Source organism: Staurois parvus, unplaced genomic scaffold (assembly GCF_062004578.1).
Source record: "Staurois parvus isolate SC_StPar_1 unplaced genomic scaffold, SC_StPar_1.0 ptg001136l, whole genome shotgun sequence".
Classification (NCBI taxonomy): Eukaryota; Metazoa; Chordata; class Amphibia; order Anura; family Ranidae; genus Staurois; species Staurois parvus.
In genome coordinates, this window is record NW_028318932.1 from 202,601 (window position 1) to 217,630 (window position 15,030).

General features: G+C 43.5%; 1 protein-coding gene across 2 annotated transcripts in view; it reads right to left on the reverse strand.

The window, feature by feature from the left end:
• Nucleotides 1-823: 823 nt before the first annotated feature.
• Nucleotides 824-15,030, reverse strand: part of MTSS2 (MTSS I-BAR domain containing 2) — a 71,031-nt gene continuing 56,824 nt past the window's right edge. For both annotated transcript variants that reach the window (XM_089659224.1, XM_089659223.1), the window contains exons 13-14: nt 13,612-13,777; nt 824-12,336 (exon numbers count right to left, since the gene is read on the reverse strand). In XM_089659224.1, coding sequence (XP_089515350.1) covers nt 11,552-12,336; nt 13,612-13,777 — 951 coding nt within the window. In that variant the 3' untranslated portion in view covers nt 824-11,551. The remainder of the gene's footprint in view (nt 12,337-13,611; nt 13,778-15,030) is intronic.

Sequence of the window (15,030 nt, forward strand, 5' to 3'; positions counted from 1 at the left end):
AATTTTTTTTTTTACTTGTAATGGTGGCGATCAGCAATTTATAGCAGGACTGCGGGACTGCAGCAGGCGCTCTGGCACTGGGGGGAACTGACTTGGTGTCACTGACATCCCCAGTGACACCAATACAGTGATCAGCGCTAATAAAAAGCACCGACACTGTACTAATAACACTGGGCATGAAGGGGGGTTAACATCGGGGCGATCAAAGGATTAACTGTGTTCTGTTTTACTATGGGGGTTGTGTGTGTGCTTCACTGTAAGCACACTGCTTTGTATGGCTCTGCTATGCAGAGCCATACAAAGCAGTGTGCAGGAGCTGACAGGGGAGAGATCTGTATTGTTTACATACTGGATTCTCCCCCATCGGAGATACTCAGTGATCACCGGGTGATGGCAAGTAATCATCGGCCAGGGCCTGGTGATTGACAGCCGGGGCCGCGAAAGGCGATGCGGGTACTGCATATATATATATATGATTTGTATATATACATGGTTTTGTATTTCTGCTATAGGGTGGCGCAGAACTAGTTGGATATCTAAAACCCCAAAACAACAATGTATTAGATTTTGAAGCTTAGCCACTTCAAGTCCGGACACTTTCACCCCCTTCCAGTGCAGGCCAATTTTCAGCTTTCAGCACTATCATACTTTGAATGACAATTGCGCGGTCATGCAACACTGTACCCATATGACATTTTTAGCATTTTTTTGAGACAGCTAAAACTTTATTTTGGTGGTCTTTATTCACCACTGGGATTTTTACTTTTGTGCTATATAAATGAAAAAGTCAAAAAATTCTCCACCACAAAACTCACAGAGACAGTTTATTACAGTACAAGTTTTATTAATACTGGATCTTCACAGTGCGGAGTTACCAATCAGCGTGATTGTGAGTGAAAAATAGGGATGACTATAAAAAAGAATCATTTGGCTTTTAAATTAATAATAAAAAAAAATAACAAAAGGCATGAGTGAGTAGAGGAAGAGAACGCAACCAAAAATAACTTAAAATAATTAGAGAAAACAGTAAACAGCAAGAGCAGAAAAAACATTTGCACATTTGAAAGACACAGTGAGACGTCAGTTGGTGGTGGAGGCGGGAGCCCCCCTTACATCATACAAAAATGAGGCAAAAAACATGGAAAGTAAGCAAACGGCGGCGTCTAGCCAGATAGGTTAGAGATATAGGCATGTGAAAGTTACACACACAAACGTAGACACACATATCCAGTGTAAATAGGGCTTCTCTGTACAACGACAACAGTGCTTTGTGTACTAGACACACACACAGAGGGAGCTAATAGAAAGGAAACGGGATTCCTAGCCTTCCCACACAATGCCAGATAAGAAAAGGGAGAGGCGGAGAGAGAGGACAGGGCGAGGGGAGTGTATTGTGCTTGCATTAGCCTTTCCTTGGTATCCTACCTATCTATCACCAAGGGGGGGTACTCCATCCCGCTCTCGTGTAATGCATAGCTCTTGGTAAAACTGGTTAACATAGCTCATCTACTGGTATTACTGGTTTTAATGCTTTACGTGATTCCCAAACTGATCTAAGATTTCCCCTTTAAAGCCAGTGTTATTCTCTACTAGCAAAATGGCGATACTCCCATGGGGAAGGTGAAGGTCCTGTTTAATGTAGAGTTTAGTCATACACAGCTCCGCCAGGGCGGGACTTATGAATCATGGGTGGCACATTGGTTGGAATCACACAGGCCATTCCCGCCAGGAATGCCATGCAGGCCATATACTGATACAATGGAGTCTGCTCAATCTGTGACTGATGATTTCCTTATTAAACCACCATTGACAATACATAGACAAGTAAAATGACCACAGAGAGGTGCAAGGTCATGTCACTTGTTTGTGGTGAATAGTCGTGTTCAGTTTCCAATATGGTGCACAGAGAGGTAGATGTCCATTGCCAATGTTCTCAGCAATGAAGGTTTGTTTTATTAGAAGTCTCATATTTCAGGCCCATTCGAGTGCGGAGTGCCTCCATCCTGCCATGGCAGTGATAGGGGTCAGCCGTGACCCAGAACATCATTGTGATGCCAGATGCTGTCAGAGCCATCGACCCTCTCCCTGTGAGTGCTGCTTAAGAAGACATAAGAAGCTGAAATCAGGACTTTGGGCATTTATACTTGTTTTAAGTAAATCACATGTAATAATAATTTAAATTATTACATTATTGGATAGACATATGTTGTTGCATTTGGCTGGAGGCTTTAAAGCCTTCATAATTAAAAATAAAAACAATTCCAACTTTGTAAACCCACCTCCTTTACAGCAAATCATTTTCTCGGGACTTTACAGGTGCACTTTTTCAGTTTCTGTGTGATTTGGGGTCCAGAAACTGTCAGTAAATTCTTGGAGCCCTGTACATGTCCAGATCTGTAATCATACAGTAAACCTTACAAGAGCCATCATTCGTTTGTCCATACTTGCAACATCTGTTTACCTTCTAACACAGTTTCTAACCAAACGCAACACTCAAAATTTACCATCCACTAGGATCCCCAGACTCTTCAAAAAATTAGAAGTGTCCTGAGCCTCCTGGTCATCCAATCTCCCAATCGTCCTGGTCACCAAAGTCCTATTTTGCCATCTTCCATGCCATCAGAGTCTTAATCTCCCAATTTTTCTGGTCACTTGAGTCCTAATCTCCCAATCTTTCTGGTCACTTGAGTACTAACCTCCCAATCTTTCTGGTCACTTGAGTCCTAATCTCCCAATCTTTCTGGTCACTTGAGTCCTAAACTCCCAATCTTTCTGGTCACTTGAGTCCTAACCTCCCAATCTTTCTGGTCACTTGAGTCCTAATCTCCCAATCTGTCTGGTCACTTGAGCCCTATTCTTCCAATTGTCCTTGTTACCAGAGTCTCAATCTCCCAAACTTTCCTGTCACCAAAGGTCTAGTTTCCCAACTGGCCTACCAACCCATTGGCCAACAATTTGGTTATTTCTGATCTAACTTTAATTCCTAATCTCCCAATCTTTCTGGTCACTTGAGTACTAACCTCCCAATCTTTCTGGTCACTTGAGTCCTAATCTCCCAATCTTTCTGGTCACTTGCGTACTAACCTCCCAATTTTTCTGGTCACTTGAGTCCTAATCTCCCAATCTTTCTGGTCACTTGAGTACTAACCTCCCAATCTTTCTGGTCACTTGTGTCCTAAACTCCCAATCTTTCTGGTCACTTGAGTCCTAACCTCCCAATCTTTCTGGTCACTTGAGTCCTAATTTCCCAATCTGTCTGGTCACTTGAGCCCTTTTCTTCCAATTGTCCTTGTCACCAGAGTCTCAATCTCCCAAACGTTCCTGTCACCAAGGTTCTAGTTTCCCAACTGGCCTACCAACCCATTGGCCAACAATTTTGTTATTTCTGATCTAACTTTAGTTCCTTGAGATTTGCAGACTCCATGGATCCACTACGAGCCATCAAAATTCCTTTGCTATTAATACTGGAAACAGATTATATTCCACATTCATAGAGGCCAGTTGATTTTTTTGTTAGCCTTGGAAACTAAATAAGGTCTTCTTGAATGCTGCAAGAAGATTGGTTTTACAAAGACCATCCCCAAATTTATAAGGCTACCACAATAGGCATCACAAATATGGCCAGTTGAGTATATGGCCTGATCTGTACGAACTGCTGTTAGGCTTGTGTACTAAATTTCTGGGTTATTTAAGTAATGATAGAAGTGGTTCTATGATGACTTTGTGCTGCTGTTTAGCACTGAGTTTTATAGTTTAGTATATTTTTGTTGTTGGTGAGTTGTTTTTGTTCTATAGTCCTACAAATACCTCCTGCATAGCCCTATGATGACCTCACGCAAAGTCCTGTGATGACTTCATACATAGTCCTATGATGACTTCAAACACAGTCCTATGATGACCTCATACATATTCCTACAAAGACCTCATACATAGTCCAACGATGACCTAGCACATACCCCTATGTGCAACTCTTCGATAGTCCTATGATGACCTCACACACAGTCCTGTGATGACCTCCTATGAAGATCTTACACCAGGGGTGGACACATTAACATGGAATCCAGGAAATAGTCTGCCCAGTCCAGGAACCAGCAGGATTGTTTAGGATCCAGCTCTATTGACTGTAATTTTAAAAGGTTCCCCGGAATTTGTCCAACAAATAGTCCTATGATGACCTCATACAAAGACTGATGATGACCTCACATACACAGTCCTATGTTGAGCTCACATACACAGTTCATTGACGACCTCATGTACAGTCCTATGATGACCTCACACACAGTCCCATGATGACCTCATGCATTTTATTTAGGCCAATTGATTCATTTTAATTATTTTCACATTAGATATTTTGTGATTTAATTTGCCAAAGACATGGCTAGTAGCAGTTAGTCTTCAACTTGCCTTGTTCTATAATACATGAGATATTTCACCTTTCATCCAAGTAGCTTCTTCAGTTCTACTACTGAGTGTGTGGAACATCTCTGGCACGCTGACTGGTGGAGGTGAAACAACATATTACAGAACAAGTCCAGATTATTGTGATGAAATACTACTACATATACCATTAGCTGGATAAATAAGAACTTTCACAAATATAGCCAGACACCTGGCCTGTGTGTGGTCTGATCTATGACTCTTCATTCTGCAGAATAAGAACAAAAGAAGGCTCACCAGCCTTGTGCATTACCTCAGCAACAGCGTGTTTATTGAAGGCTAAAACAGATGTAAACTCACAAAACGCCAAAAATTCACAAGCATATTATATCATCAGAGCCAATTTGACATGATGTAGAGGAAGAAGGGATCTCCCTTCGAAAACGCATCAGCCATTCTTCTAGAGTCTTCCTCCATTTGGGACTCGCACAGGACTCTGGTCCTATTGGCCAGTATTGGATATAATATGCTTGTGAATTTTTGGCATTTTTCGAGTATACATCTGTTTTATCCTTCAACACTTTGTTGCTGAGGTAGAGTGCAAGGCTGGTGCACCTTCTTTTTTTCCTATTCTGCAGCATGTCTTAGGCTTCACCAGCCTTCCAGAAGGGCTGCACAGCATTGCTCATATTTGGTGGATCTATTTTGCCAAAGAAAGTCTGTCCAAAATTGCCTAATCTGGGTGTCTGAGTGCAGGAGGTGACTTGTTTCTATGACTCTTCATGATCCAGGAAGAATTATGGACCTCCATGGCCAAGACTGGTAGAACATTACTGGAACAGCCTTACAATCATTTCACCTAAACATCTCTAGATCACTTGCACTACCCACAACATTGGAACTTTCCTGACCTTCATTCACATACAACCAGATAAAGAGGGCCTCCACCTTCTCTTGGCTTACATGTGTTTAATTAGAACATCATGGTCTTGGCTTGTCGTATGTTTTCAGCAAGGAGCAGATCTGTATTTTCATTAGATTTCGTATCAACAATAGCTTCTCTCCAGCTCTCTGGAACATTAAAAGTCCTCACTGATAAAACAGGCAGCACAAACCAAAAGAGGTGAATAAGAAGTTGGCCAGTGCCATCACAGAGCTGTTGATGGTTCATGTGATGATGAAGACATGGTAAGTCCATGCTCCACATTCCAAACTTTCTCACCTCAAGAACCCTGAGCTCCTCAGCACGTAGTAGGATCTCTCTCACCCCTTGCTTACTTTGGGGCAGGGAAGACCTCAGGCCCTGTGGGGCCCATGTAGTATTTTATTGAGACAGCCCCCCCACTCCAGTGAATAAATTCAGAGTTACTCTGTTTGTATTGCTCCTTGTTTTCTCTGCTTTGTAAAAGAGGCCTCATCGTCACCTTGGAAACTTGGCCATCTCCCTCAAAACTTCCTCCTCCCTCACACGCTGGGTCCGATTATCTGAAGCTTATGTGAATATCCTGGCACATTATACATGAACCACTAAATCCCATCCTGATGGAATTTTCTATACCACACAATGTGCATGGACAGGCTGAAGCATATATATGTTGAATTTGCTAACAAATATGGTTTTCTATGGTGTGTACATTACAGGATTCAAAGGTCCTTCAGCTAAGTCAAGGTGTGCTGAGAACAAGAATGTGATTTTCTTTAATGGTCTCTGTCTGACCTCAGGGATTTCACATACATCTCATGCAGGAACAAAATCACAAGAAATGTGCACTGATACTAATAAAGGGGGCTGAAAAATATTGTAAAAGTAAGGACTGTGGAGATGGGCAATTGCAATAGCTTTTAGCTGGCATTTGAGATGCTTCCAAACTACTTCTGTTCTATTCCAGTCCTGACCTCCTCAGCTGCTCCTAATGGCTTTCTAAGTTGCTTCTGACCCCCTGAGCTGGTCCCGATGCCCTTCTCAGCTGCTTCTGACCTGCTCCTGACCTTCTTAGCTGCTCCTGACCACTTCTATGCTGGCCCTGACCTCCTTCTTAGCAGCTCCTGACCTTTTCTAAGCTGCTCTTGACCTCCTTCTCAGTTGTTTCTGACCTCTTTCTCAGCTGCTCTGAACCTCCTTCCCAACTGCTCCTGACCTCCTTCTGAACTGCCCCAGACCATCTTCTTAGCTGTTCCTGACCTCTTCTAAGCTGCGCCTGACCAACTTTTAAGCTTCTTCTGACCTTCTCAGCTGCTCCTAACTTTCTTGTAAGCTGCTTCTGAACTTCTTCTCAGCTGCTCCTGACTTCATTCTATGCTGCTTCTGACCTCCTCAGTGGCTTTCAGCTGCTTTTGCATTTCAGTTGTGACATGGCCACCTCATGTACATGATTTCATACATTTCTGCTTAGAATGGAGGCTCCAGTGATAAATATCTGTACACGCATGGTAATTTTGGATCTGAAAGCTGGATGAGTTCAGGAATGGCATTTGCTGTGCATGTGTGGAGGAGGTTTTCTGCTACTCAGTACATCTCCAGAGAGGTGAGGCAGCTTTTACTCACTGCAGAGAGTGAGGAGGGGGATTGGGTCAGGGAGCTGACAATCCGAGGTCTTACTGGGCATACAAAGTGCTTCCAAAATACAGATGTATGGCGCCCTCAAGCTAAGGCCAGAATGGTAAAAGGTATGTCTCCCCCACCTATACTATGTTCACAATATTGTCCACGAACATACTCAGTGCTGGGACACCACCTTTGGTAAAAAGGCAAGTGTGCGCCCACCTTCCCACCCCCATGTGATTTGAAGGCCTTTAACAGTAAAGGTTGCAGGTCCTGTCATTTTTGCATCCCCTCTCCCACAGCGCCCACCAATTCCGCTTACCCCTTGGCGCAGCCCTTAACATATAATGGATGCCACTGAATGTTATGAGAATTCACTGGCTGGATCACATTCTGATTTTTTTTGGCACAGTATATATGAAAGATCATTCATAGGTCCCTGTACCACCATAACTCACATACTTCATCCTCCCTTATACCCTCCCCCGCATACAAAGATACTTTCATCCATTTCTGAACTGCCATGTCGCTCTGGCGTGCTTCAATCCACAACCCATTAAACGCATTCTGCACTCTGCCCAGAAAAAGCCATTTATCTATTTCTACACATAAGATTAAAAATCTTTTGCTGCTTTTTATTTAGAGATTATTTAGTCTCAATTCATAAAGCTCACACACCAGGACAAGGATCCTTATTTAATGACAGTTATTTGCATGTGAGTCCAATAACATTTGGAAATGCAAGTCACATGGTTCAAATAAAGCTCTTCTCCTTGTGTGAAAGCTTTGAGAATTGTGGCTTCTGTAGCGGATTTATAAAATCACACTTGTTCTATATAAGAAAGTCATGTTGTAAGTGAAACAGACGATCGGATTGGTCCATTCACACAAACCAGCGATTATTTTTCCAGATTAGAAGGAGAAGCTGCCAAACTTTGCTGATACCGAAGTAAAAGCCAGCAGGACCATCATAGGGACCAACGCAAACACTGCCCATACATGTGGCAACTTTTTTTTTAAAATCACAAACCAATCAAAGGCAGAAAATTGTGGCTTTGATCAATTGCAAGGAGATGGAATTGAATTGCCCATGGTGGAAAAGATCTGACTGCTTTTGACAAAATTGGCATAGAGTTTTCATGGATTAATCCAATTTCAGTTCAATCTTTTAATTCTGGTGATCCATCCCCATATAGATGGGAGGTGCGTAGTTTTACTTGCGATCATAGTTGCAATTTCTGTTCGTTTGAATGTGACTGAAAGTTGCTGTATGTATGGCCAGCTTGAAGGCCTTTATCCTTAAAGCCCAACTCCAGAAATTAGACAGATTCTATCCTTGCTGTGGGCCCTTTCCTACAATGCAAGGGTTAAATGCCTATTAGATCTAGGGAGAGCTGAAAGCGTGGCATTACCTACCCAGGGATGGACTGACTATTCGAGCACTCGGGCACTGCCCGAGGGCCCTGGGTCAGTAGGGGGCCGCATGAAATGCCCCTGGTACCTTTTTTATAGGCTTTCTTGAGTGTGGGCAAGGACACAGGGGCCCCATGATCCACTATTGCCCAGGGGACCCATGAGTTGTCAGTCCGCGCCTGGTCACAAGAGATGCACTGTGGTCCAAAACCCCTGAAGGTAGTCTGGTGGGGGACTGTAGACCACTGGATAGCTGATGGCTGACACGTTTCGAGGTTGTACCCTAGGTTGTACTCTAGCTAGCTCTGGTGCTCTCCCTCTCCCCCTGGTGCTCTGGGCTGTGGGTGGTCCCTTGATGCTATCACATTCAAAGCAGGATTACTAACCCTGGATTGTACACGGAGGATGCAGAAGTGCGACCAGAGCGCCTTAAAAAGGAGGCGAGGAGGGGGTCTCCACTACAAGCGTAGCTTTTCTCTAATTCCCGGAGTTGGCCTTTAATATGTCACATTTTGCAAACATATTTCAGGATGATGCAGGTAAAGCAGTAATCTTGCTGCTCCTCGCGTTGGTCCCAGTAGCCTCATCTAGGCTTAGTTTACACTTGCAGTCAAGGGGTGGTAAAAACAGGCAGTTGAACCCCTGACCAATCCCTTAATTTAACACAACGACCATAAGGGGTTGTATGTGTGCCGCAGTCACAATGCTTTTCTTCGTGGCTGCATTAAAATTGATCACCCCTGTTGCGCTTGGCCGGCAGTACTGCTGCTGAAAATAACCCATTTAGGTGCATGGGGTCATGACATAACCGCTCTGCAAGCATCAGCAATGCACAGGGTTGCCGCGTGGTGGTACAGGCTTTACAGGGTTAAAACAAGCAAGTGAGGAGGCGAACTATTGCTTCCCAGCCACCTGTTAAACAACCTCTAAAAAGTGATCCACCGCAAGTGTAAACCAGCTCTTATATCCTGGAAAGTGCTTCTCTGTGCTGGAAATAAGTTCATCTATTTAGCATTACAGGAAACATATGAACAAAGTCTAAGTTAACAAGAATTATTTAAATTTCTGCTACAATGTTGCAATGGGAGAGCTCATTGCAATTCTCCACCCGACCAGCAGGTGGTGTTAGATAGCTACATATGTCACAAGTCTCCTTGTGAGCAATATTCTTCTTTATCTGCCATTGGCTCAGCCAGTAGCTGGGTAAAAATATCTTCTATCCATTCACTGCTAAATCTCCGCTTCTGCCCTCTACAAACTATAGGGAGATAAAGTTATTCTTTCAATTCCTATGTGGGAAAAAAAATCACTCTATAGTTAATTTTTACATCTTAGTTGCTGAAATCACCCCCTATCTATAGGGATCCTTCTTTATACATCATTTTCCTTGGATTACCCATCCAAAAAACATCTCTAGGTGGCTGAATAGTAACCCAAAAGATGTTTTATGGGCTGTCATTTGTTTTTATTTTACAGTCATGAACAATGCCTGAAACATATCAGAGCAATAAGGGGAATCCCCCCTCTCACCCAGGTTGGAATCAACCACCAAATTGCCAACTAAATGTTGACCTTCTACTGCCACTTTGTGTTATCTTATAAAAATGGCAGTGCCCAGGGGTGGATTGGGGGGTCCCTTGTGAAGGATTGCACCTTACACAATAAGATTTAGTCTTAGAGCAACGGGTAAGCTTAGAATATCTACAGTGAGTCACTTTTTTATTTAAATTAATGGTTCTAAAATATATTTTTTTCCTAAGTGCTATTTCCTATAGGCTATCAGTGTGACTGATGTGCCTTATTGCAGTATTACTGGATGAGATGTCAGCAGATTGTGTGGCATGCGGTGATCGGTGGCTGGCTGGTGGCAGTGAGTTCAGTGGTTGAAGTGCATGCTGCCTATTGCCTGGCATAGAGCAGGGAGGAGGAGGAGAGTTGGGACTGAGATAACACAAGGCTTGATCTGAAGGACATTGTCATAGAGGCCTCTGTGATCATTAAAGGCATGTGTCAGAACAATTCATTTCCTTGAGGCTTTCTTGTGAAGCTCCAATGATTAAAAGACCAGAGGCAAGTTTCCATTAGCCCAACACAATGTCCCCAGAACTGCTGTCCTTGCCTCAGTGTGCTTGTACAGCAGTCTCAACCAACTGGTTTTCGTATTTTATTCTGCCACGACGGGTTGGTCATAGTCACAATCCGTGTATTGATCAGCTGCATTGACCCAGCAGCTGCTTAGTGTCTGAAACATCTTCTGTTTGGCACAAATTGAGCATTGGCTTCACATGATATAAGCATGGAATAAGGGTCCCAAGTTCTGTGGATGGCAGGAGTAGTAGTAGTGCTCAGGCCACCATTGTGATCAGTGTGTCACCAACCGCCTGGACCGGCATCTCACACATGCCGGACCACAGAGAGAATCATCGCAAACAGCTGTTTCCGGAATGTTACTTGTTCCAGCTCTCCAGAATAATTCATGGCTCATCCATTTCTCTTTCAAATATGGCTGCCAAGACAAAGAGTAACTATTAAGTTGAAAAATCAGCAGACAAGAAAATAATGTCACGGAATGTTACAAATAACTAAAATTCATATTTAGCACCCTATATATTGAGTTGGATGGAAAAAGAGCAGAACAAAGAGGGCCATTCTTTGTACATTTACTATTGGCGGTAAGTCCTCAGCTGGTAATTATTTAAATTTTTATGGCCCGTTATATTTTGGGCTTTTTGGGGGGCTTTGCTTCATTCATCGCAGCCAATGGACAATACAGAAGCCATGCTTGGATCCTACACAGATGTGTTATCTCTCTGTCTCGGTTTGTGTGTTGGTCGTGGTTATTCGGCTGTGTAGGTGACAGTTTCCTGACTTGTGAACCTCAGGGGTGTTCCTCAGTCCAATCAGATGATGTTCGTAGAATTGTATGTTAAGCAGTAATATTCCGTGAGGGACCATACACACCATCTACTCGATGACTCCAGCAATGCTGTTCTCACAAATGGAAAATACATGGTGTGTTCGGTTTTGGTCTGCATGCGTCTAGCATGGAATGGTTCGGACATTTTGGTCTGGAACCAAATGTAACCCTTGTGGTTGTGGATACAGCTGCATGTTTACCCCTTGGTTTCTAGGTTTGCAATTTTCCTGCATCACAGTATATGTCACTCCCCTCCCCATCTGGAGCACCAATCCTTGATCCTTGTAACCTTCCAACTCAAATCACAAGATGCGGGGAGCGGAACGGTCATTTGTCTGGGTCCGGCGTAACCGTACCCCTCTACGTATTGATGCCAGCATATCTCCAGCTGGTGGTTCTGATCCACCCCCTCCGCCTGCAGGGGCAGGAATCTGACTTCTATCAGGAGCTGATGGAAAGGGGAACTGGCCATCCCCTAGAGCATGAGCCCCTGCCACGAGCTCCCCAATTTTCTCAACCAGGCTGTGTCGATTAGCTGCCAGAAGGCCTCCTCCCATGTCTTCTTCATCTCCTCCTCCTCCGCCATAGACAGACATCTCCCCCGCTCCTCCCCAGGCTGCGTTTGGGAGACTGAGACGTTTTGGGGATGCCTTGGCATAGTCAAGGGGGCTCCCGTCTTCCCCTCCTAGATAGAAAACACACTCTTCACTCCCCACACGGGAACGTCCCCCCAGTCCTCCTCCTGGAGAGTCCGGCACAGTGGGGGTTCTTACTGGCACAATCGGAGGGCGACATGGAATGGGTCCAGCATTGGATAAAGTGCGTCTTACAGTGGGCTTGGTGGATGGAGTGCGGCGTATTGTTGCCACGCCAGGAGTAGAGCCAGCTTGTGGTGGTGGTGGAGCAGAGCCAACGGGAGGCATGGCACTAGGTAGGCCTGCTGTAGAAGCTGGACGCTTGGTTTGGAGCATACGGCGGTAATTCTGAGCCAAACTGCTGCTCCGCGGAACAGTGGAGGATCTGTCAAAGTCAGCTGAGCCATCACCATCTGCATCCCCATTCACAGAGTAACAGTCATAGTCAGAGCCTGTGGAAACATGAGGAGTGCACCTGAGTATACGTTATAGATTAAAATTATAGACCACACTCATTAGATACCAAGATGAGCAAAACTCACATTATATCTTCAAATATGAATGCTCGATTCTCCTTACAAACACACTATATGGCCACACATTTGAGCACCATCCTGTCTATATGAACCCATTGGACATACAGTATCTTTTCAAAACCATGGCCATTAATATAGAGTTGGTTCTCATTTGAGGCTTTAACATCCTGCACTCTTCTGGGAAGGCTTTCACAAAATTTTGGTGTGTGTCTGTGGGAATTTGTGCTAATTTATGAAAACACTTCAAAGATGTTCAGTAGTATTGAGGTCAGGGCTTATGCCAGACACTCAAGTTCCTCTGCCCCAATCTGTACAGCACAGTCCTAAGGCTCACTAGTCTTCTTCATCATGGCTCCCTTACTGGTCTCCCTTTTGGTGCCCTTTTCCACCAGTCTCCTTTAATGGCTCCCTCACTTTTCTCCCCCTTGGTGGCCTTCCACACTCATCTCCTATTTTGTGACCTCCCTCACTCGTCTCCTACTTGGTGGCCTCCCTTGCTTGTCTCCCTCTTGGTAGCCTCCATCATTTGCTTTCTCTTGGTGGCCTTCCTTACTAGTCTCCCTATTAGTGGCCTCCCACACTTCGTTTTTCTCCCTCTTGATGGCCTTTCCCACAAGTCTCTTTTAGTGGCTTCTTTAATAGCCTCCTTCCTGTGACCTCTCTCGCTACTCTCCCTCTTGTCTTGGTGGATTCCCTCACTATTCTCCCTCTTGCATGGCCACAGAATTTTGATGGATAGTCTGCTCTTGGAAGATTGTGCCATACTCTTTCAAACTGTAACAATTGATGTTGCTGTACTACAAGGGACATATTTACTGACTTGGCCAGAATGTTCCATTGCTTTCATGTCATGATACCGAACTGGCAGAGGTTGGACTGTCCACATACATATGCATTTATGCTACAATCACCTTCAACAACATTCCCCCCTACTACACATAGGTGATCTCCACTTCACTGACTATGCTGCACCAGCATATTAAAGCGGGTGTATAATTATGCAGCCAATCACGTACAGGGAACTGTTATCATTCTGACTTAAATCTATATATGTAGATACAAGTTTCAGTGTTGTGAATCTTTTTATTTTAAACACTATACATATGTGTGCCCGCCATGGTGGTGAATTGGTGGGGTGTGAAGTATCAGTAAAATTATGAAAGGATGGTGGGGAACACTCAAAGTTTTTACCTTGTGATGGAATTGTGTCCTCGGAGCAGGACGGGGTCGTAGTTTGGGTACTGTAGCCACTAGAGTATTGTAGAGAATCACGACTGCTTTTCTGGTGCTCCAGGCTCAGCCCGCGGGTCAGTACCATGGCCAGGTCACTGGCGGCTGGGGACACTTCCTCTCCATGCTGCCACATCAAGACAAAAGAAATTATTTTGTTTTACGCCTTCTGAACATCTGACTATAATGCAGATCTATAAAATGACTGAGAAATCATTAGCTTGTACTGGGCATTGGCAGTAAAAAGAGGGCAAAGTCCTTCTATGGGCTGACTGCACTGCATATTGCCTGTATATATTGTAAATAGTGATTAGTGTTGGTGGTCGCTGGTGTACCTAGTGTATTCGACACTATTATTTTGATACACTATATATTTATTTCATGATATTAATTTAGTTGTTGGTATTATCTTAATATCAGGGCCGTTCAAATCAAACCTGGACCTTTGAGTTTATATAATAAAAGAACAAAGGTCAAGGAGTGGAAAATGCATTTATTTTTCATCATACTCCCCTACTACATTTGTACACTTATCCCAGCGTTTCACTAATGCCTGGAAAGCTTCCGGATAGAGAGATTTGTCAGTACTCCTGAACCATCCTAGGATGGCCTGCTTCACTTCGTCATCATTCTGTTCACCATTCCCACAGAAAGATTTGTCTCTTGTGCAACTTCATGACAGGTTATCGATTATCCAGGATCAGGCGTTCCACACTGTGAATGTTCACAGGAATGGCTGCTGTGGGCTGGGAACACACTGCTGTGGGTTGAAATCGTCGCTGATGGACATACCGCCATCTTTCAAAATGTTTACACCATTCAAATGTCTTACTGCAGCTGAGCGTCTCATCATCATACTGTGCTTGAAGTCTTCTGTAGATCTCTGCAGATTTTCCACCTTCATTCACAACAAAATTCATCAATACGCGATGTTCCATGCAAGCACTAACACTGTTGTCTGTCATCTTGATTAACAGTCTCAGGACTGTGCCGCCCATCAGTAATAGGACACACTTGCCACTTACTACCGCATGTAGTACCGCCACGCTAGCATCCCTTTTTATACCTGTACAATTTAAAGTCCTGATTTAACTTGAACACCCCTCGTACACTGTGCATTTATTATTAGATTGCTTTATTTATTGATATTTTGAGAGCTAGATTTATTTATTGAGATTATTTTGATACATTTATTTATTTTTAAACGTATGTATTTATTGATACAATTTGTTACACTGTGCATTTATTTATTTATAGATTGATATAATTTGATAGACTGTATATTTATTTGAGGATACAGATTTATTTACTGATATCATTTTCATACATTATATATTTTTTGAGGGGATATTGATTTTTTTTTTAAATTGATATTATTTT